Genomic DNA, 23,179 nt, shown 5'->3' with positions numbered 1-23,179 from the left:
GCAAAATGAAAGTTACCTATTTTCTATTTAAGTAAGTTGCAACCTAGGCAAATGTTTGGGCAGGCCAGGCGGGTGCCTAGGCGTTCTTGGTGTCATTTTTTAATTTTCAAATGCCCAAGCATTAATCAGAGTGGTGACGCTAGGCGAGAATTTTTAGAAAGTGCTTTGAACAAGGAATTCCTTAATTTAGAATACCTTGCTTCGAAACTTTCGAATTCATGCAAACTATTTCATATCCAGAAGCTGTATGAATAATGTATGCTTTTTGTTTTCCTCGTGGAAAATTAGATGACTCAGAAATTAAATTCAAATTCCAAACGCTAATTGATTATAATTGAATATCGAAGACATATTAATAAAAATGATCATGTGGCAAATAAGATTTGAAACATGATCATTTCAGATTTATGAATAAGGGATGTTGAACGAGTATCTACATGAATTAAATTATCAACTGGCTCTCCAAGCATGTTAAAAATTCGTCGTTTCTTCGCCGACTGAAATAAAATTATCTATTTTTGAAACAAAAATTTAAGCGGTAGAGCTTTTAGCCCCTTATCATCATGGAGGAAACAATAGGACCATTCAGATTAGTTGGAATGGGTAAAACAATACTCATTAGGAAATCAATCAAAAACATTGCCAACGTTCATGGGGTGTATTCGAAACTGGATGAGTAGACGTATGAAGTGAAAATCTAATGTATGGTTATGTAGAGTAACATTAAAGGTGACTTATTTGTCAACTTTTCTATTATTACTCTCAAACAACCAAACTCGGCCTTACATTTAATTGACAAAGTACGCTTAATCTCTGAAATTGAAAGCACACATTTTGATCAGTTTGCTTTAATTCAATAATAATTTCACAATTGTGAATGGATGTATATCGATGGTTAGATTGCTGTGTAATCACGGGATTATCCAATGTACTGGCAATATTAGTAGGTCACATGTATGATACAAGGCTACCATACAGCTTTAAGCCAATGGTCTACGTACCATCTGACAACGCTAGCCACAACTTGCCATTTCAAATTTCTTGGTTGGTCTTTTTCCTCAACTAGGCAATCACGTATACGAAAACACAAATTAAAAACTTTATATTTGCTTATGCATTTAACCACTACAAAATGACCTAATGGTCGGGAATAAATTCTAGGTCCGTTTTTACACTGCAAGTTCGGGATTTGATTCCTTACATGTGTGAATCACACGATGGTAATCAAAGAAAAGCTAAAATATCTTTGTTAGTCTTTTCAGCTTCTGAAAGAATGAACTACCGTAGCAGCCATCAACTGATTATTTTTTTGAAAAAAATCTTTGCCTGTGCATTTAATTGCAATTATTTTGTCATCCTTTGTTGGATTAAATTAGGAGGTCATAGGGAAAATTCTAAGGAAAACTAATGAAAAGAGTTTGAAAACTTTGAGTTTTAACGATAAGGACAAAATAAAGGGTAGAGTGAATAGTATCATGATTGATTTTTTAATGTAAAAATATGATTTTTCGTTAAAGTGAACAATACCGGAAGTTTGTCATTAAAGTTTCTAAGGCTGTACATAATACACACGCGAGAAGCTCTCTTTTTTATTATTCCACTCAATTATATCTGATGTTTTCAGACTATGCAGACTATCAAACAAAATATCTTTTCGACACTATGAGGTAAAGGACGTTGTTCCATGGTACACCTTTGCCCCAAAAGTCAATAGAAAAAATTGAATTTTAACGAAAAGTTTATGATACTGTATATTTTAACGAAAAATTATATTTTTACTTTAAAAAGTCAATTCGGTACTATTCACTTACAACACATTTTTGTTATTTTCGTTAAAACTCAAAACATTCAAGTTTTTTTCATTAGTTTTCTTTAGAAAAAACTGATCCTGTTAACTTTCCTATTCTATTGCACTAGATATGAAATAACCTTATTTTTATGAGGTGGTGATATAATTACAAGCAATAACCCCAATTACATTTTGATCTCCATATGAAAAATAAAAGGAGAATACACCAAAAATAATTACACACTTTTACGGTTTTACCCTCGGTAATATTTGAAACATGAAAATTCAACAAAGTCTAGGCAGAGATCTGTTGTGAGTCGGAGTGGCAGTCAAGGCATTGTGTTTTACCATCCTTGACATTTGCCCCTTCATTTGCCTGCACAGTTTCTCCAACTCCACCACCCTCCATTGCATCCTCTGCAAGTCTAACGACGCCGAATCCTCTTCCGCCGAGCTCTCTTCTCCCTCACCCCCGTCCTTGTACAAAACAATATCGGAACAGAAATGCTGACTCTGATTTACAACTAGTTTTCGCGGTGTAGGTGGTGGTGGTGGTGTTATTTTGGTGTTTTGAGAAATAAGCGCTTGAATAGCAACCCTTGGTGGGATTTTAGGATTCTTGGCAAGCTCTTTGCATGTTTCTAAGCTCAGCTTCTCATAATTTAAGCATCTGCATAATCTCGACCGCTCTTCGAATGAAAGATTTGGATGAGCCTGCCACACATTCGATTCAGAATCCACGATTAACAACCAACCAATTCCACTAAAAAAAATTAAAATGTGAAGGATCAAAAGATTTTCTGATATCATGAAAATGAAGGCGTTTTAGCTAAAAATAGTCCATGAGATTGACATAACTTCTCATTTTGGCACCTTAGATTAAAAATCAATAGAAGTGGTCCTGAAATTGTACATCGTCAATAATTTTGATCATTATGTAAAAAAATCTCCGTTATATTGAAGAAACCACCAGTGCAAGTTGAGAGATTAATTTAACAAAAATACTCCTAATTTAATAGAGATTTTTCACAGAAAGCCCAAAATGATTGATGATATACAATTTCAGAGACAATTGCTATCGGTTTTAAACTTCATGGATCAAAATGAAGAATTATGGCAATCTCAAAGACTAATTTAACTAAAAAAAACCTGAAAATGAATAAAGTCCAAAAGAAAAGCACATCAATGAGTCGGTGTGTGGATGCCAAAAACATATGGGCCATAAATCATGTGAATACATAATATTAATGCCTAATGGAAACAAATTAAACAATCCTCCTTTCCCATCAACAGATTATGATATTCCCTCTTCCTCAAGTAAATTGAATCACTCCCTCTCGTCCCATATAGTAAGAAGAGCTACTTTTATCTGACCCCTTCAATCTTTTTAACATGCCCTTCTTTTCCCCATCTAGCCGTGGAGACAAGAAGCTTTCTATGTTCTTTAATTTCTTTTGCCACCGACATTGCGTCGCAGACCAATAATATAAATATATATAAAAATAATAATAATAAGTGACGTGGTATAATTGTCACGGAACGTCGAGAAACATTAGCGCAATACAAGCATACTGTTTTTGTCTTTATGAGGCTTGGTAGAATCCCTCTGTTTGTATATTTTTCGTTTATTTTCATTTCCTATCAATAAATTTGGTAGAGAAGGGACGGAGGTTTATGGGTGTAATGGTCCCTTCAGACTCTTTCCTTCGAAAGATGATAGATGTCTCGCACACGACCATTTACGAAAATCTAATCCCACTAATCACTCTTTATTTGAAGAAAAAAAAAAAAAAAAGTAAAGAATTAAGGTAATGGCAATGGAGTGATTACCTCAAGATAGATATCAATGGCTCTGTAGACCCCATCAAAGCAGTCCCTGGCAGAATCAGGCAAGCTCTCTGCAACTCCCAGAAACTTAGAAATCTTGAGATTCTGATCAGGTGATATTTCACCCAAGTACTTATCAACCAACCTCCCAGCTTTCTTCAACCTCTGCACTGAAACTCCCTCACCATTAACAAACACTTTAAACATCCTAATCACGAGATTAACATCATAAACTCCCCTGTCGTGGCCCGACACCAGCAAATCATCCAGCGTGGCTTCATCGATCATCCCACCAATCAATCTCTCCAACCCGACTTTGTACTCTTTGCTAATTCCAAAGCCAGACACAATCCTCAGAACCCAGAACAGAGCTCTGCAGGAAAAGACCTTTTTGCCCACCAAGATCACGCCGTGAACCGCCGTGTTGGCGAGCCCTCCGAGCTCGCATTTCGAGTTCCCGGGTTTTTTCTGGGCAGAGATTTTCAGGTAGTGGAGGAGGAATCTGGTGAGGATCAAGCTGTTGTTTTCGGGTCCGTAAGCACCTAAAATCTGGAGGAGTTTCTCAATGATATTTGGTGGCAGAACGGCCACGTCATCGAACCACCATGCTCTGCTGGACGAGCTCGGCCTGAGGGATTCCGGGGTGGAAGAAAGTCTGAACCCAGATGCAGTTTCCGGAGAAGACGAAGACGAAGGCGACGTGGCAATGAGGTTGCTCACGTCAGAATTCTGAGCGATCTTTGCAAGCAGTGCAGTAATGAGTTTGTCTAAAAGACCGGACGAGTCTGCGTGGTCGAAGAACGAGCGGCAGCTGTTGAGGCAGACTAGTACGTCTTTGAACGACCACTCGAAAAGTCCCTCAAGAAAATGACTTGTTTTCTGCAACAAATTGCGGGGCGAAAGCTTTTCGGTCATGCCAAGGAAGATTGCAGAGCAGTGGAGTAGGCACACGTTTGAAACCGTGAGTGTGATTCTGCCATTGTTGTAACAGAATCGAGAAACTAACTCGAACCCGTCAGGGCCTCCCGGAAAGCCATCGATTTTGATCCCGGAATTCTTCATCTGGGTTCTTCTCCTTTCTTCCTTGATCATCTTCTTCAACCTTGATGAATATTTTGATAAAATCTCCTGCAAAAGAAGTGCGCTGTAAACTTTTAGACAGAGAAATAATGGATCGTTTCCATTCATATTCCGGAGCGCTATAGAATTTTCGTTATTTGATTACCTCATTGACGAAGAATGTTTGCTGACCAATGTAGATTTGTAAATCAGAGAGGTGAGGCATGGCCGCTGCAGCTGCTGCTGCTGCTGCTATTTGCATAAACACGGACCGTCAGAAAATGGTTAAAAGGCAAGGAAAGGGATTTGCATGTGGTGGCACAAGACATGGGCCAGAAGGCAAGTGCGTGTCCCTCGTATTAATAAATAAAGGAGAAAGCTTGGATGCAGCATATGCTGCTAGCGAATCACGGATGAACACGTATCCAAGTTGTAATTAAAAATTCAATTATTTGAATATATGTTCAACCGTGATTCGCTAGCAGTAGAAACTATTGTTGTTGTTGATTTTTTAACAGCCAACATTGTTCCGTTGATAAATAAAAGGGTACAAGTTTTGACCTTTTAGTAGCATCATCACTGATCAACATTGTTTTATGTGCTTTAATTTAATCCGTGAACCTTTTCCCCATGCAAAGATACAAACAGAACCAATGTGCTTTATGTTAATCCGTGAATCTTTGCCCATACAAAGATAAAATTTTGAGTCGGATTGACTGAGTATCACGATATCTGTATTACTTTTTACAAAAGTACGAGTCTTGTTGTATTTTCATCTCACTGAACTCCATGCGAGAGTTGTCTTATTATGGCCCTTCTAAAAACTGAACTTTCTCTCCATGTAAAAGAGGAGAAACAAAAAGACTTCGCTTTTGAATTGCAAATTACTCACTGAAAATGTAAAAAAAATAGTGTTATTCATACATTTATTTTTACTTTCCATCCACACTTGTTAATTTTTTAGCATTGATCTTCTTCAATTTATTTAATCCAAAAAAATTGAAAGAAATATTAAAAAATAAAAATAAATGTGTGTGAATAGTACTATCTAAAAACAATCACTTGTTTGGTTCTTCCTTTTGCAAAATTTTATGTTGTTCGAAGAATTTTGCGGACCACTTCCGATGATTTGTGGAATTGGTTAAGTGGAATTGCTGTCCCAGCAATGACATGTCAATTGAAAATCAAAATGTGTCGGGTATTGTGTCATTATTTAAAAACTTTGAGACACAAAAGATATTCATAATTTAAATAAAAGGAAAATTAGTGAAAAATATTTGAAAATTTTGAGTTTTAACGATTATGAAAAAATAAAAGGTAAAATAAATAATACTAGGATTGATTTTTAAGTAAAAAAATATGAATGGTACAGAGTTTTTTTCTGACAAGAAAAGAAATAAAACAAAAGGAAATCCACGTCCAACAAGAAAGAGATAAAAAGATAACGAGGGGATATTTTTGTCATTTTGCATATGACAAATTCTTATTCTGCAAGTCAAGAAAGGTTGCTCTCAATTAATTGTTAAATGCATATTCCTTTGTCACATATTAATATATTATGCGGGTTCCCTTCACTTTCAGGATTTTTTCTGCCAATCAAACACTTATACATGTGAACAGCGGGCCCACCAGATAGACAAATATAACCGCTTCTTAATGAGACGAGAGACCACCTACTTTTCATCACCTCCTCCTCTCTCCTCTCCTCTCCTCCTCTCCTCCTCTCCTCCTCTCCTCCTCTCCTCCTCCTCTCACACTTTACTTTTTATTTTATTATTTTTATAAAAAAAATTAATATAAAATATTAACATGATTCAATCGTAATCATTCAAGTAAAAAGGAAGAAAAGATAAGAGAAATTACGAAAGAAAAGAATCCTACTCCTAAGACCTACTCCAACCCTGGGCTAAATGCCAAATATTTAGCCCAAAATTCCCCCCAAACACCCCCCAACCCAAGCTAAAATATTGGGCTAAAAGGGGAATGCTAAAGTTGGGCCAAATTCCCCCCCAAATTCCCCCCGGGCTAAATGCGAAATGTTTATCGGAATTTAAATTTTTTTAGATTAAAATGTTCATAAAATTAATTTACAATAATCTACATATTTATTTTTTTTTTTAAAATTGATTTAAGAAAAAAATTTAGGCTAATTTCATTCTTTAATAATTCCGGGCTAAAATTTTAGAGTAGAAGGGTTGGAGCAGAAAAGATGTTTCTGGGCTAAAAGCTAAATTTTCCGGGCTAAAAAATTTGGCTTTTAGCCCAAGGGTTGGAGATGGTCTAAAAGGAGAGGGAAGGAACAAGAAAGTGAAGCCAATTGATTATTTGGTGCTAAATTGTTCTGATGGTTGGAGTTTTTTCTTAATTTATTGTATTTTGGATTTATTTTTATTTTTTAACTATAAGTTAGTATATAATATTGTTTGTAATAGAAAAAATTAAAATAAACAGATATGTACAAAAGAAAAAAAATGAGTGGAAAAAAAAATTAAAGAACAAAAATAAATAAACATGTGTAGAAAGAGAAATTATTTTTATCTTTAATCGTGTTGTTAATTATTACGGATGAGATTATAGTTTGTATTAGTCGCATCAGGTTAAGAAGCCAAGCATAATTTTTAGTAAGCATAATTAGAAAACTAGCCCACCCATGAGAAAATAATAAACATATCCAAATAAAAACAAAAAACAAAAACAAATCAAAACTAAACATGACCGAACCACCACAGGATAGCCCAGTAGTTCGGGGTAAATTTTAAACCTGTATTTTACCCGACATATCCTAGGTTTGCCCAGCGAAAGACTGAATCTTCCCAATCCCCGAGAGAGTGAACTACTATGAAAAAACCACTACTTGGTCCTCTTTTTTATAAATAAATAAATAAATAAAACTAAACATGATTGGGAACTGGCATGGCATCAAACTAAAAGTATTAACATTAAGCAGCTAACCCCATTCCCATAACACAATTAATAATATTTCTTAACTTCATAAAAATGTTGAAAGCAAGATTCTGATAGTGCAAATAAACACGTATTCTCCATTCGACTAGCTTAAAATGCCAAGTAAAACAAAGTTCAACACAAATGCAGTTCCGCGGAGAACCAAAACTTGGAAACTATCCCGTAAACTTCAATAACGGTGCCTGTGCCGGTCCCGGTCCCGGTCTCGATCCCTCTCCCTCCCGTATTCTTTTTCTCGATCATAATCATAGTCTCGAGGTCTATCTCTCCCCCTATCCCTATCCCTATCCCTTTCTCTACTTCGACTGCGACGCCTATAACCATCATCTCTGTCTCTGTTCTTGCTGCTCGGTCTATCATCGCGTTCCCTTCCCCTCTCTCTATTTCTCTCTCTGCCATCTCTGTCAATAGCACCTGCCACATCATTTTTCAAACAAAGTCGATCACTAATCCAAATGCGGATCTTGCTTGACTAAGAAAGCAGCAACAACTCCTAAAATTAGCTTTGTTCAAGTGCTATAGTAAACATAAATGTCCAAACATGCCAACTAACATCAAGACGAAAAGGAAAAAGGACAATCATGTTGAAGAATGTGATAATAACTGTGGTCTTATGTACATAACCGCTAGAATTAAGGATTTAAAATCTAAAACATCAAATCTATATCAACATATTCCCAAGTAAGAATAATCATGACACAAAATGCATCAGTACCTATTTCCTCCACCTCCCACCCAGCACGTCCAGCGCCTGGAAGAGCTCGTCCAGTTTCAGTTGGATGTGTTTTAGCACGAAATTTTTTCTTGAGGTTGCCAAACTCATCATACATCTCTCCATCATCCTGAGAATGGCACAAAATGACTTCTAAACCAGAACAAAACAAAAAAAAATTATGTTTCAAATAATGCTTATGCATATAAATCTTACTTGTTCTGCCTCCCGTCTACGTCGCTTGATTTCTTCTAATTCTTCTTCATCAAGTTCCTTGTATCCACCACCACGTCCCCCCCTGCCAAATAGATTTAAAGGAAAATCAGTATGTCTCTATAAATGTCACACAAGAAGGTAGAGAATCTAGAAATAACCTAAGAAAAGAGGAAAAACCAGCATACTGCATTCTTCATTAACCACCACCAATGTGTATCTAGTTCTTCAGCTAGATAGAAATACGACGGTAGAATAAAAATGGGCAGAAAAGAAAGTGGATCCCTATAGCATGTGAAACAAGACCAATTAACTTCTTTTAGGGGGAGAAGAAAATATGATGGATATCTTTTACACAAAATACAATAGCGTATACCTTTTTATTCAAAAGTGAGAAGAACAGGATGGTTGAAGACATTTAGGTATCGTATAAATAGATAAGAATCAATCAAGACCAAGTCTGTGTGCATATTAATATTTACATATTATCAGTATCACATCATCTTCCCACACAATGGATGCCAGTTATTGGTTGGCAACTGACAGAAGCATACATAAGTAAAAATAATGTAATACCTTACACCCCCTTCATTGTGACCAGGTTTATTTGTGTTGCATATATTGCATTTTGTACGCTTTGCCCAATTGATGTTGGCACACCTGAAATAAAAGAAGAAAACGAAGCAGTGTGAACAATAATACACTCTTTTAAATGACATTTCTGTGATACTGCTAAACCCAAGCACAATAGAATTAGCTTACAGAATGAATACAAAATGTAAAGTTATATATCCAAATACCATCATTTAGTAGGCCAGTGCATATATACCCATCAAACTTGGCCTTCAAGTATGAAACTTATAATGGTACATAAAACAGTTAACGCATAAAATTTCTGTATCCTAGCAAGTAGCAACATATTAGCCAAGGTTGATGCAGAATGCTACCTAACTTCCACAACCTCGAAATATGCAAACAGATTTGTAAGAATGTGAAGAAAATCAAAATCATAAGAATAAAATAAAAGGTCCTTTAAAAAACCAAGAAAACATGTTTCCACTAATTCCACCTCATTAACAATAGATTCGTAAAAATGTGAAGAAAATCAAAATCATAAGAGAATACAATAAAAGGTCCTTTAAAAAACCAAGAAATCATGTTTCCACTAATTCCACCTCATTAACAGAACATAAAAATACGCGATAAAACTTTGACTGAAACTTAAAAGCAACGACAACGACGATTATAATAAAGATAGAAGTGGCTTAAAACGAGAAGGGAGGGGTGGGGGGGAATAAAAGAGTCTTACATTGGACAAGGCCAGTCATTTGGACCAAAGAGTCCACCTGTAGGAGCACCAACAGGACCACCATGGCCCCCAGCATCAACGCCACGACCCCTGCCACGACCACCACCCCCTGCGCCACCAGAAGTACCGGTAGGTCGAGCACTTCCACAGCGATTGCACACACCACGAAATGCAAAATTCACATTGGCACAGCTGATAGAAAAAAGAGTATGAGAAGCTAATTACTGAATAAATATTACATTTAAGAATGAAAATGCCAAGGAAAGTGCAAGAAAGAGCTGCTCACCAATATCACAGCACAGACCTTGTATTCGGGCACGCCCAGTCTCCTTCTTGTTGCCATGCTTTCCCAGTAGCATCACCTCGACCTCTACCGCCGCCGCCTCCCCCATTCGTATCCTGAGCAGCTTCCTCCGGTCCATCAAAATCATCGCCAAAACTTGGATCAACCAGAGTGTTATGAGTTTGATCATCTTTGCTTTTGGACTCAGCTATAAAAACCCCAATGGTATTACCATGGAATTCCTTGTCATTAAACCATTCAACGGCCGCTGATGCAGCATGTGGATCTTCATATGTTACAGTAGCATCTCCCTTGGGTTCGTTGGTTAATTTGTCTCGGTATAGCCAGATTTTTGGTCGACCTGTTCGCTTGTCTTTCTAAATGGTAGAAAGCAAGAATGAAAAGAGAAAAACAGGAGAAACTGATGAGTTTTCCAGATATAAAAAGAAATTTATACAGAAGGTCACAATAAACGGTAAAAATCGCTACCTTTAACAAGCCAATGGTGCCAAAATGTTCAGCCAACATATTTTCATCAGTCCCCTCAGGCAAGTTGCAAACATAAACAGACCCATTTGAAGGGGCTCCTTTTCCTGTATAGGTTGCCATATAGCTCCACTTTCATGAAACTCGATTAAGCGGAAACCCGAATCCAGTCCTTCACAAAAACATTATTTTTCAGTAAAACATGGTTTCTACTTGTATCAAAATTCCCAAATAAAACGCATTGTAAATAGAGAGGCAAAATCGTTTTGCGATATAGCATTACTCAATCAAATTCCTAAAAAATTTGATAAAACCCTCGTACACAAACTCCTCTTAAATCAATTAATCGACACGAAACGAGCAGAAAACAAAAATGAAGGCTTCGATGGATTTGGAATCGTTATACAATGTGAAATGTTGAAATATAAGGACTTCCAAATTTCGATTTTCAAATTACAAATCTTCAGAACGAAATCAACCTTACCTGAGTCCTCGACGTGGGTCGCGAGCCACGAGCCTCTGAAAGGTGAAACCCTAACCCCAATTGTGCAATTGCGCAATCTCCTTCAGCGAACCCTAATTATTAATCGCACACTGTGGAAGAAGATAACTATGAGGATCAGAAGACAGACAGACAGAGAGAGAGAGAGAGAGAGAGAGGAAGCCCTAATTTTTTAAACTGGGGTTCCAGCTTCATCCACTACTTTAGCACCCTGTTATCGGTTTTTGTAAATTTTGTGTGCTATCCATAAACCTTTCTACTGCACTCTTTATAATATTTAAGGGGTGTATTTAATTGAGAATTTAAGAGATTTTAATGGATTTATAAAGTTTTAAAGTTTAAAAAAGTTTAATTAATTTGTAGAGATTTTATGAAAAATTTTAATTTAATTCTTTCGAAATCTCAGAGGAGGAGGAGAAGAGGGATTTGTGAATGCTTAAATTGCATTACGAAATCTCTCTGATTTCTTCAAATTCCTCAATTTTTTAAGGTTCTTTAAAATAAATTCCTAATTGAATATATATGGAATGTACCTTTGAATTCTAATTGAATACACCCGGATTTTAATAAACTATTTAAAATCCTGATTGAATACCTCTTAAATTTCAGATAATCACTTAAAATCCTGATTGAACACTTCTAATCGTCAAAAAAAACATGAAGGCCAAAATTTAATAAATGTGTGTATATAATATCAACTATTTTGTAATTTGATATTAAAACGAAAAATTTCACGCCTTTGATAATAGTAGGAAGCACTTCTGCTCGTTTTTGCCAAAAATTCAAGTCTCTCCTCACAACTTTGGCAAAACTGTAGGAAGCATTTACCCTCGTTTTTGCTAAAAATCCAAGTGTCTCTTCTTCAAGAAGTGATTCTACGAATCATAACCACTTTTTGACTTTTATAACAAAACACATTTATTACAAAAAGAGTGAAACGTAAACGATTCGGAGGCAACTGAGGATGATCAGTTTAGTGAGAACTGAGAAGGCAAATTGGACTTAAATTTAAGGGGGACAACAACTCGACTAAATTGAAAGGGCCACAAGAAATGCATTTGAAAAGTAAGAGTCTGCGATTCGCTGGTTTCTAATGTATATCAGCTATAAAACCATATGAGTCCTTCCTTCAGTTAAAAACCTAGTAACATCAGCTTAATCACTCGATATAAAATTATGAGGACTTGGAGAAATTAACTTGAAAGCCCAGTCTCTAAGCTTTAACCAAAAAAAGTCATCGCCGATCGTGAGTACCCCTAGATCCATAGGGATTCCTCCCAGCATCAGCAGAACTTCTAGTTTTAGCATCTGTTTTCCTGTCTTCCTTCTGATCAACTGCTGACTTTTGCTTCCGCAGCATCTCCTCAGAATATCGTCTCCATAACACTTCCCTCTCTTTTCTTGGCGTCTTGTCGTATCTGGGATCCACCTTTAGAATGCGTTTGGCTGTTGACCACGAATTAAGAACTGTTTTTCCATCTTCTGTCTCCTGGGACGCTGCTTCTGCAGTCAAGACTTCGGCCAACAGAGTTCTGAACTCATGTGCACATCGCTAGAAAAGCCAAACCAATAGAGTAAAGAATTATAAAAGCAGCATTTTTTAGCCAGAACAAGTTATAAGCAACAGAACAATTTTTAAAAATGAAAATGAAATTGAAATGGATTGAAGCACCAAATTATATATTACCTCGTTTAGCATCTTTACATGTTCCCGGAAGAGCTTTTCCATGTCAGATGGATCCAAATCAGGATTGGCAGCACGCCTTTGCGGATCCTTCTCCAATTTAGGCCTAGAGCCTGTCCAAGATGCCTAAGTACATGATAAGCCAAAAGGTTTAATAATTTATCCACACACAATACACCAAACCATACCATAGTAAATGTACAGAAATTCATATCAGATGCGTAGTTTAAGCTAATGACGCTAAAACCAAGTGAACTAAAGATAATACCTGAGGATCTTTAATTGTTTCCACAAGTAAAGCTTGGAAAGTAGCAACTGCCTCCTTCCTGCGAACTTTCAGTCGCACCCTCTCTGTTTCTTGCTCTTCTCTTTCCTTCCGCTTCCGCAGTTCTCGTTCCCTTTCCCTCAGTTTTTCCTGAAAGGCAAGGGAGACAAGCTCTTTAACATTTTTTTTTTTCAAGTACACACTCCTTCCTAGATGCAATACATTTTATTCTCTCTTTTTACAGAATATTGAGGCTCTTCGTCAACTGTTGTGAAGAGCTAATTTTCGAAATCCCCACCAACACACACTCTGAAGTGACAGATATATGTTATGCATACATATATACTTTCGAACAAAATTAACACAGCATAGGTGGGAAAGGCGGAGAGACACATTCATCATTACATATTTCCTTCTTTTAATAAAGGTTTTCTTATAGGTCCCATTCACTTATACACAGACAGACAGAAAGAAAGAGAAGGAAGGAGATGAGGGAGTTCCTAACAACTGCAGATGCACTATCTTTACCTGCTCATCACGTTTAGCTTTTGCCTCTCGTTCTGCTTCCTCTTCCACAGCTTTTAGTCCCGATATATACTCATTGAATAAAGCTTCCCTATCCTCATGCCTAACATTTTTGTACCTTGGGTCATTCCGTAGATTATCTTTCACCTAAAGAAAGTCCCCAACACAAAATAAATTCATATAAATTTTCCAGCACACCAAGTATCTCATACATTCAAAAGTTTTTTTAATAAAAAAATTCTTAACCTGTATTATTTACATTTCACAAAATATAGCAGATCTTTGTGTCATTCTAACATATCTTAATGATAAGGGAGAATCAAATTGAAACCACTAATAAAAAAGTTCCTCGATGGTCATACAAATTAATCAAAGATTTTGAACAACCGCGGGGGGGGAGGGGGGGGGAAGAAACTGTGGTAGAGGATCATCAGATTCGTTCAAGAAAATCCAAACGTGTAGTGATTTTTACTGATAACCAACAAAAATGCTGATGCTTACACAAACTAAATTAATAATGAAGCTAAAGGCTAAAAATTGACTCTAATTTTTGAAACAAAAACAGCTGGAAGCACACTCGTGATTGACCAAAAAGAAGACACTAGTAAATTACCAAAAGCATCCAGAAGTACATTGTTTGGATGCACTCATCAACATATCAAATAAACCACAAGCTGATGTAAAATGCACCTACCCTGGACCAACGAGAACTAACAGTAACATCTCCTTTTTCTTTAAGCATGGACTTAAAACCAGCTGAAGCAGCAGCACGCACTGCTTGAACCTTTTCTTCAGCAGCCCTCTTCAATGGAAGGACCCTACAAGTAGAATAAAAATCATGTATGACCATTATGATATAAACTGAACATAGAAACAAGACTAGATTTACCGTGTGAATCCATAGAGATTTATGAGCTAAAGGACACACCCAACCAATTTGGGGATCTCGTCACTAGCCTACTAGGCTACTACTTGCTGACTCATGTTGCTTTCAAGGGTTATCAATGGATATGAATTTCTCTGTCTAGGAAACAGTTCAACATACATTTGAATAAGAATTCAAATCAGAACAAAGGAGATTCAAATGTAATAGCTCAGCAGAGATACCTGCACTATATATGGATTCTTGAAAAGACACTGAACATGGACAAGGATGTGGCCATGGAACATAAACCATTACTCTATCCCCTCAAATCAGTTCAGAAGTCGATATTTTTCTTTCAGTGGACATCTTGTCCTCTATGTTGTACAATTTAGTTAATTAAACTAATCTTACTTCCTATTATAAAAATAAACATATAGGGGACTAACAACACAATAATATATGTAGAACACCATGGATATCAATCAAAAGTTTCCTTATTAGGTGATACCTTTCATTCAACAAATGCTCCCGATCTTTGCGATCTAAAGCCTCAAAGCGTGGATCATTGCCCCATTTCCTTCTGAAACTCTGGTAATCAGTGTTTCGATCAATATCCTGAAAATTTGAAAGTGTTACATAAGCAATCTCCAATTCCACAGTGCAGCTAATTAAATAGACATAAGAAAGCTAAAATAAGGCAATCTACACGACCTCAGATGCTTCATCCAATAACTGCTTAAATCCCTCTATTGCAGCCTTCTGGGCTGCTCTTTTTTCCTTTCTCTCCTCCTCTGCACGTGTTTTAACATAGTGCTCAAACAAGGACCTACGAGCTTCATGACTTGGAATGGCCTGCAACAGTAGAGACCTTTAACTATAGAAGTGTAACACAAAGAAAACTTAACACAAACTTCTTAGTCTAGCAAGAGAGAGATAAACAATAGATAATACTGCAGAGAACAAGAAAATTCCACATCTAAGGCAGTATCTGCCCAGGAGGTCAGCACTGACGGGAAGATTCTATTATAAGGCATCATTTAACAAAAGTTTAAGCCTTTCACAGCACTCATAAATTAAAAATTAAAAATTAAAAATTAAAAATTAAAACAAAATTTAATAATAAAATAAACAGCAATTTGGGTATCAGTTAACATGCACCCTAAATCAATTGATAACACTAGAATATTGGCAGGAACAAATTCACCCTTCCAAAAATTAGCAGATGCATGAATCCAACAAACTTGTTCAAGCAGTTCCAGTTATAGGTTAGCCTCTTAATTCCAAAACAATGAAATTCCTAACGTTTGGACTCAACAAACCTTAAATCGTGGATCAAACACTATCTTTGGCAGTTCCTTCTCCCACTTCGAGAATGGTGCCACTCCCCGTTCTTTAAGCATCTCCTGTATATATGATTGCCAAATGATTAGCATTTCTCATCAACTGCATTTAAAGTTGGAAATAAAATCAACTTTCTAAAGTAGATCAGCCACATCTAAAGTTGCCTCTAACCCAATTCACAGATGGCTGCATTCGAAATTACATCAAGGAGAAAAAAGTACAAAGCAGCGAACCGCACTTTCTATATTCTACAGGTCTTAAGTTGAAATCATAAAAAATGATCACCAGCATGGCATGTCCAAAAGTCAGTTGACTCAAAACCATGAATATTAAAGAAAAAAGAAAACATTCAAACTTAATTCCACAATAAGAGTACAATATGTATCTCTGCAATTTAATGTTCATATTAGATTCTAGTATAGTAGGAAGACTAGAAGCAACAAATATACCTTGAATTGAATAATACACTCCTCCTTTGTTGGCCCACTGTCTGCATCCTCTGAATCTGATGAGGAATCAGACAAGTTTCCATCTCCATTAGTTTCTTTTAGCTTATCTTTGCTATTCTCGCTTTGCTGGCCCTTAGGTGTACTCTCAACTCCTCTTGCACCATTTGATTCTGATGGTGCCGGAATTGGTGAAGAAGTAACAGGATCCTGCAACTTCCTTTTAATCAGATCAAGTGCAGAAGATGTTCCCAGCACAGCTGAAGGTTTAAAAGGCATGGCTTCACGACCACCCGTGTTAATGGCCGGAGCACTCATACTAACTGGAGCAGATCCTTTTTCAATCATTAAATTATTATTTGGCACTGATAGTGTATGTTCTTTTGGCACGTCACTATCCTGCTGCTTTTTCAATTCAATCACTTCATTTGGGATCTGCCAGCTACTTACCTGATCGGAAAAAAAAAAAAAAAAGATACAATAAGGTTGGTAACAATAGTACTAGTACTAACACCTATTCATACAACAGTGTTTCTGAGGACCCCAGACATTTCAATAAACAAGTTATATGGTATACCTTGGTTTTGCTATTATGGTAAAACTTTTTCCCATCACTGGTTGTGACCAATACCCAATCAGTTCCAGCCAAATTCACCCTAAACAGAAGAGAACCAAAACAAGGATAAAAGAACATTCTAACATTGCAAAAACATTATGAAACAACTCTAACATCCAAAATACAAGAGATAAATGAAAAAAGGGGCGACCCAACAGGATAAACTAGAACTTACGTCGAAACTGGAGTTGGCTGCATAGAAACCTTATCAGGCTGCACAAGCAGTAAAAATTAATCAGATACGTCCCCAACAGCAATGGTCAAGTAAAGTCATGCATGATGCCTAGAAAAAGAAAATAAGCAATTGCTTCAAACCAGATTTAGGGGCACTGAAACTTTAGATCCTATCTTTTTAATAGCTCTCTATTCTTACCTTATACAGTTCTATAAGAAAAATATTAAGATGAAAAATAATAATTGTACAATGGAATCCTCATAATCATAGCAGTCAGAGCAATTAAAAAGTCATCTCTAATCCAATAAAAACTAATGATGTGATTTTTGTACGATTTTTATGGGAAAACAGGGAAGAAAGCTAAACTACCACAGGGTATACAATAGGAAACAATGCAAGATATAATATTCATATGCAGTAGGCTAAAAATGAACAAAGCCAAGTTCAAAAACAAAAGTTGTACATATTCTTTTCTGAACAAAAGCTTCATACTTAATCTTATGTATCCGTATTATCCGAAACTTAGCTGTTTTCCGCACCAATGCACAAGGAACCTCATACCACACCACACTAAATATACTAGCATGCCAAAATACCAAAAAAACAACCTACATATAAGTCATAAATTACACATGAGAAGATAAGGGACCAAAGCTCCATACCTACAGGGATATGAAGAAGAATATGGTCCACTTTCTCACGACTTATATTGGAATGTGGACACAACAAGGTGTTCTGGTTAAAATAAGATAACATTTAATAGAATGAACATGATAACTTCAAGGCCTCAGAATGAAATGCAGCAGCAATAAAACAAACCTCAAAAATATTTCAATCTGCATCTTAAATACAGTTAAGAATTTTGCAGCAGCATTTGGTAGTTATTTTTAGGATTAGGCATCTTGCAAACTGAAATTTCATGAAGTGTTCATATCATATGAATCTAAAAATAAATAAAACTTCCACGTACCTCCTCCTTAAATCCAGGAGGCTTATCATAAGTTGATTCACCGGTCAAAGCATTATAATAGTATACAACTCCTGTCTCTGTCTTGTGGGCAGTCCAGGCAACCAATTGTTCATTGACAGCAGCTCTATTCTCCGGACCTGCATCATGGAATTGTTCCTATCATCTATAAACAACCCATACGCAATGTAGCATTGATTCAGTTATCATCGACAAAGGGGAAGGACAGAGAGAATTGTTCCTATCATCTATAAACAACCCATATGCAATGTAGCATTGATTCAGTTATCATCGACGAAGGGGAAGGACAGAGGGACAGAGAGATAGATAGAGAGAGAGAGAGAGAGAGAGAGAGAGAGAGAGAGAGAGAGGATAGAGCCCTAATAGATTGCTATAAGGTCAAATCGTGTTTACCAAATATGAAAGCAAAAGCATACCAACGCCAGGATGAGGTAATTCTTTCTGCATCACTGAAGACCCTGCCAATTGATGACCAGAACCAACGGAAGACACGGCATTTGCTGCAGTATTTCCCACAGGAGTGACACCAGGAGGCTGAGAATCAGGTAAAGGAACAGAAGCGAGAGGCATAACATGTGCAGGCAGAGGAAAGGGACCAGGAAAGGCGGCAGGATATGGCAAAAACGGAGGCCTAGGTAAGCCTCCTATCTGTGGGGACGAGAGCCAGGGAGCACCCATAGCAGATAAAGATGGGTAAGGAGCACCCACATGTGGCTGAACTGCTGATGATGCAACAGGTACTGCTTGCATGCTAGGTCTATTGGCTACAGAAGAATCAATAGGTGCAGATGGTACAGTCGGATTAAAAGATATTTGCACTGAGTGAGCTATTCCAGGGGGTCCAGGTGTCCTGGGAGTTCCAGGCATTCCAGGAGTCATGTTAAAAGATGGGGCAGTGGAAACCCATAAAGTTTTTGGTCCCGCATTAGGAGTTGATGATATATTCATTGTGGAATTTGAAGTGGTAGGAGCAGGCAAGGAACCAGAATGAGAGCTAGTTGAGGACAATGAGGCATTACCAGTTTCTTGTGCAACAGCAGGTGGGATATTCTGCAATCAACAAAAGATTTAGAACATTAATTTTTTGGATAAACCAAATGACTTTTCGAGTTACCTTTCCTCCGGATTGCAAAAGGTATACAACAGATAAAAAATACAGCAATAACTCATTGACAGCCTTTTGCTTTGAGGAAAAGGATATAAGAATATAAATATCAAAACAACAACCATTCACTTGCTACCAATTGCTACTATACTCAGTTAATCAAGAGAATTCATGTTCATTTAAAGAAATGACCCTCACCATGCCAGATTGAAACTGCTGGTTACTAGGGAAAGAATAACCAGATTTTGGAATGTTGTAAGAAAAAGGACTGGCAGAAGACGACAAGCCATGAACTGGGGCCTGAACCACGGGAGATGCTGGCGGATTTGACTTAATTGCCTAAATTAGAAGAAACATCAAATTTAGAACCGGGGATAATTATAATATTGATTTACAATGAGGTAACTTTTAATAAATTGGTACTTACAGAACTAGGTGATGACTGCTGAGAGGTCCCAAAACTAATGTTTGCATTAGGAGGCACATTGTAAGAGAACGAAGGTCCTGGAACAGCAAAGCTGGGTGCATTGCCAAATGTATTCTGCAAAGGTTCTTGTATTGAATCATTCACAGAACCACCTAAGCTACTAGACGTGGTTGGGCCTACAATTGAAGCAGGTGACGCAGCAGTTTGTGTTGAAGCACCACCAGCAGGTGAAACGGATACAGATGGCTTCACTTCCTGCGGTAACCAAGCCGGCGATGCCATTATTTGATCTGCATATGATAAGTCAACAAAATAAGAACAAAAATCATCCGAATTATAAACATACACTTCATTTAGGAAACCAAATCCTATCCTTCCGGGCGTAACAACAAGCATGTTAATTGTTCCTAGGACTCCCTGTAAGTTCAAAACGGACTTGCCTCGATTTAGGTTTTTCTTCTTATTTTTAACCTAGGTTCCTGTTTTCATTATTCTAAGTCTAAAATGTGCTTTAACACGAGTATATGCATAATGTGTCTGAATAAACCCCACCCTGACTACAAAGGACCTTCTCGTATCGTACCGATATTGCTCGGATATCAGCTTTCAATGCTAGGTAAACTATTTCAGAAGCAAAGCCAAAACCCTAATGCACATCAACAGTGTTCGATTCTATTTCATAAACTAGTTAATTCATCGCCACACATAAAAACTTTTGAGTACAAATTAAGTAGGCGAAACAAATTTCCTCCAATTTATCAAGAAAATATTTTCTCAAGAAACAAACAGAGAGCAGGGAGAATTGTCCGTCGATAGACTAACCGGATTGCGAAGGCAGAAGCGGTGCGTCGGAAGATAGAGATTCGGAGAGAAGAGAACGGCGGAAGTTTGTTCGGTCTCTCGGCCGCAGCCGACGGTGGGAGTTGGCGTTTCAGTATATCTTTGCCGTCGTTTTAACTTTTAACCCCGGAGAGGGAGAAGTGAGAGGGAGCGCGCGGGTGGCAAGTGGTGAGGTACGGAGGTGGAGGTGAATTCAGCTTCAAACCAAAAATAAATAAATAAAAATATATAAAATATCAAACCCAAAAAGGTGAACGGGGATTGGAATTAATTAGGGCTTGCAAAGTATCCGGACCCAACCCGACTCGACTCGGAACTTTGAAGCCATGAATCAAACCAACCCGAAATTCCGCCCGAGTTAAACCCGGTCCGAAACAACCAGAAATCATGTCCTACCCAATGTCTTCAAGGCCAAACCCAAGAGGCTTTTAACATATGAAGGCCCAGATTGAGATTGAGGGTCAGGTCCACCAGCCCATCTGCAACATGATTTTTCCAATTTTTCGGAAGTATCAATTATTTTATTTTTTTAAGCAAACGGCTTTATCTTCTTTTTATTGGTAAAGGAATAATACATTTTTTTCGCCAAAAATTATTATTTTGTATATAAATTAATATTCAAATTTATAAATAAATGCAACTAAGAAAGAGAGAGAAAGACATGCTAGACCTTGTCATACTAGTGTGGTGTGAGACAATGGCTTCAGGGTGATTAGTTTAGGGTTAGTAAGATGAAAATGGATTCAACAATTCCAGTTTAACATATATAGGGGTAAGTCTTAACTTGACATGATTCGTTAAGGCACTCATGACTTTATGTGTTTTGCTTATTTAAGTCATGTTACCCAGCTAGTCAAGTCATTTAGACAATCAATTTTCGGATACCTTATAAAAGACACATCTAAGAATTATACTTAAGGAGGTATCTTAACCACATGAAATATTCTGACCTATATTTGGGTTTTTGTTGTTAAGATTGGTTATCTCGTCATTTGCTTATGCATGATCATTTCTTATCCATCTTGTTGAGCTTATTCCTCCAGCATATCTTGCTAGGCATGAGGATGAGTTTGAGATTTTTTCGGCCATTTAGGCCCTGAGTTAAGTGGCCAATGGGTTGGATAAAATGTATCCATCATGTGGACTAAGTAGATGTGTTTACTATGCTTCTCTTTGTTTACTCTTTTTTTTTTCTTTTGAATCAAATTTCAATAAAAAAAAATGTTATTTTTACGATTTATTTGTACAATCTCTCCAATATAAATATGACCCATATGTGTTTGTGAGCTTTACCTCTATTGAGAGATGATATAATTAGATAATAAGTGAATTGGAGTTGGACTGGCATATTATTCTAACAAAAAAAGAAATAGCCATAATTAAAGAGTAATACTAGAAACTACTTAGTATTACGGTTTAGGTGTATTGTTCTTCACTTGCAAGTGAGAGGTTTTAAGTTCAATTTTTGCCAAAGGCGAGTTGAAATCACATTATTGTTAGCCAATTGTGTGACTAAGAGCAAGTCCAACCTTGCTGGTAGCCCGGGGGACAGGGGAGAAGAAAGGGCCCGAGGCCCTGTGAATCACCTCAGCCATGAAGAGCCCAAGCTCTTGAAGAAGGCTCGAGCAGGGGGCCTGTCAATTTGTGACAGCCCAGCAGCCCGAGCTCCAACCCTTTTTTTATTTTTGTTCTGTCAGGCGCGTGCACCCCACTCGCGCGTGGGGGCGCGTCTCCCGACACCTTTTCAAAAAAATCAGGCCACTTGCAGCAGCTGTCAGTTACCGTTGGGAAGCCACGTGGCTTCCCACGGTCCGTTCGATCTCAACGGTTCCTTCATTTGGACCGTTGGATCTCAACGGTAAAAAAAATAAAACAAATCTTATTTAATATCAACCGTTCGATCTGAGATCAACGGTCGATATTAATATGCTTTATAAATAAAGAAAAAATAGTTTTAAAATTAAGAAAAGTTACCGTTGTGCCACGTGGCACAATCTGGAGTGTTGGAATTCAATTTTTTTTAAATCCAACGGCAGAGATTAATTATTTGAAAAAAAAAAATTTTAATGGAAAAAATTGTAAAAAATCTGAAAAAAAATTTGTAAAAAATTGTTTTTACTTTTCTATAAATACCACTTCTTCTCCATTTATCGTCAAAGATTCTCAAAAGATAACGACACGTCGCACGATGACATTGGATAAAAATCTTATCGAAATCCATCGCTAAATAAATTTTTTTTTATAAAATGACACGTGGCGCAACGAGAATTATTTAAAAAATCTTATCCGAAATTACAAATAATTTTATTTTGTATTATTTAAACAAACAAAAAAAACTAATATTTTATTGTTTATTGCCAGGGGGAGGACTCCAAGGGTGGAGATGCAAATGGCAATTACTGTTCATTTATGACAGTTACTATTCATTTATGGCAGTTACTGTTCAAAATGGTGGATTCAAGAGTGGATTGCCAGGGGGAGGGCTCCATGGGTGGAGTTGCTCTAAGCTCATTCCCTTCTTCTTAACGTAGATAAATATTGTTTGTTAAAAAAATAAAAGAATAAAACTAGAAAAACTATCTATTTAAACTAATTTTTATAAATTATATGACGTAATTGTTAATAATTAAATTATTACTTAAATAATAATTAACATGTTTAGTAACAATCTCATAAATCATAATTGGACTAAAAGATTAGTCTCTTTATCTTTACTAAAAAATATAAAAAATGAGTGGCGCCAAACCAGGAAGAAAAA

General features: G+C 36.9%; 3 protein-coding genes across 4 annotated transcripts; all 3 read right to left on the bottom strand.

The window, feature by feature from the left end:
- Positions 1-1,920: 1,920 nt before the first annotated feature.
- LOC126608453 (BTB/POZ domain-containing protein At3g19850-like) lies at positions 1,921-5,034 on the bottom strand. The gene is made up of 3 exons (XM_050276328.1): positions 4,842-5,034; positions 3,620-4,744; positions 1,921-2,503 (listed from the first exon to the last, which is right to left on the bottom strand). The coding sequence occupies exons 1-3, from the start codon at positions 4,935-4,937 to the stop codon at positions 2,075-2,077; spliced, it is 1,650 nt and encodes a 549-aa protein (XP_050132285.1). The 5' UTR covers positions 4,938-5,034; the 3' UTR covers positions 1,921-2,074.
- A 2,603-nt stretch (positions 5,035-7,637) lies between these two features.
- LOC126608960 (transcription initiation factor TFIID subunit 15-like) lies at positions 7,638-11,379 on the bottom strand. Of its 2 annotated transcripts, none has more exons than XM_050276975.1 (8): positions 11,122-11,379; positions 10,646-10,814; positions 10,178-10,533; positions 9,874-10,065; positions 9,141-9,224; positions 8,568-8,649; positions 8,355-8,481; positions 7,638-8,053 (listed from the first exon to the last, which is right to left on the bottom strand). In XM_050276975.1, the coding sequence occupies exons 2-8, from the start codon at positions 10,763-10,765 to the stop codon at positions 7,809-7,811; spliced, it is 1,206 nt and encodes a 401-aa protein (XP_050132932.1). In that variant the 5' UTR covers positions 10,766-10,814; positions 11,122-11,379; the 3' UTR covers positions 7,638-7,808. The 2 variants fall into 2 exon arrangements, with proteins under 2 accessions (XP_050132932.1, XP_050132931.1); XM_050276974.1 differs by having other exon boundaries at positions 11,127-11,378.
- A 795-nt stretch (positions 11,380-12,174) lies between these two features.
- Positions 12,175-20,641, bottom strand: LOC126608092 (pre-mRNA-processing protein 40C-like). Its single transcript, XM_050275859.1, has 16 exons — positions 20,404-20,641; positions 19,582-19,871; positions 19,353-19,493; positions 18,466-19,099; positions 18,032-18,168; positions 17,062-17,099; positions 16,848-16,926; positions 16,274-16,720; positions 15,803-15,886; positions 15,195-15,335; positions 14,992-15,098; positions 14,313-14,436; positions 13,622-13,765; positions 13,097-13,243; positions 12,832-12,954; positions 12,175-12,696 (listed from the first exon to the last, which is right to left on the bottom strand). Exons 2-16 carry the CDS (start codon positions 19,861-19,863, stop codon positions 12,379-12,381), a joined length of 2,946 nt encoding a protein of 981 aa, XP_050131816.1. The 5' UTR covers positions 19,864-19,871; positions 20,404-20,641; the 3' UTR covers positions 12,175-12,378.
- Positions 20,642-23,179: the final 2,538 nt, after the last annotated feature.

This window comes from Malus sylvestris, chromosome 16 (assembly GCF_916048215.2).
Source record: "Malus sylvestris chromosome 16, drMalSylv7.2, whole genome shotgun sequence".
In the NCBI taxonomy this organism is placed as follows: Eukaryota; Viridiplantae; Streptophyta; class Magnoliopsida; order Rosales; family Rosaceae; genus Malus; species Malus sylvestris.
The sequence above is the reverse complement of the archived record's forward strand: the minus strand, read 5'-3'. Positions and strand labels throughout refer to the sequence as shown.

Excerpts from the sequence above, each read along its gene's own strand:
- LOC126608453 (XM_050276328.1), bottom strand. The coding sequence starts at position 4,937 with ATGCAAATAGCAGCAGCAGCAGCAGCTGCAGCGGCCATGCCTCACCTC. Across the intron at positions 4,745-4,841 it reads AAACATTCTTCGTCAATGAG|GAGATTTTATCAAAATATTC; the intron begins GTAATCAAATAA and ends CTTCTTTTGCAG. Across the intron at positions 2,504-3,619 it reads CCATTGATATCTATCTTGAG|GCTCATCCAAATCTTTCATT; the intron begins GTAATCACTCCA and ends AATGTGTGGCAG.
- LOC126608960 (XM_050276975.1), bottom strand. The coding sequence starts at position 10,765 with ATGGCAACCTATACAGGAAAAGGAGCCCCTTCAAATGGGTCTGTTTAT. Across the intron at positions 10,534-10,645 it reads GCACCATTGGCTTGTTAAAG|AAAGACAAGCGAACAGGTCG; the intron begins GTAGCGATTTTT and ends TCTACCATTTAG. Across the intron at positions 9,225-9,873 it reads AATGACTGGCCTTGTCCAAT|GTGTGCCAACATCAATTGGG; the intron begins GTAAGACTCTTT and ends CTTTTATTTCAG.
- LOC126608092 (XM_050275859.1), bottom strand. The coding sequence starts at position 19,863 with ATGGCATCGCCGGCTTGGTTACCGCAGGAAGTGAAGCCATCTGTATCC. Across the intron at positions 19,494-19,581 it reads AGCAGTCATCACCTAGTTCT|GCAATTAAGTCAAATCCGCC; the intron begins GTAAGTACCAAT and ends CTTCTAATTTAG. Across the intron at positions 12,955-13,096 it reads AAACAATTAAAGATCCTCAG|GCATCTTGGACAGGCTCTAG; the intron begins GTATTATCTTTA and ends TCATGTACTTAG.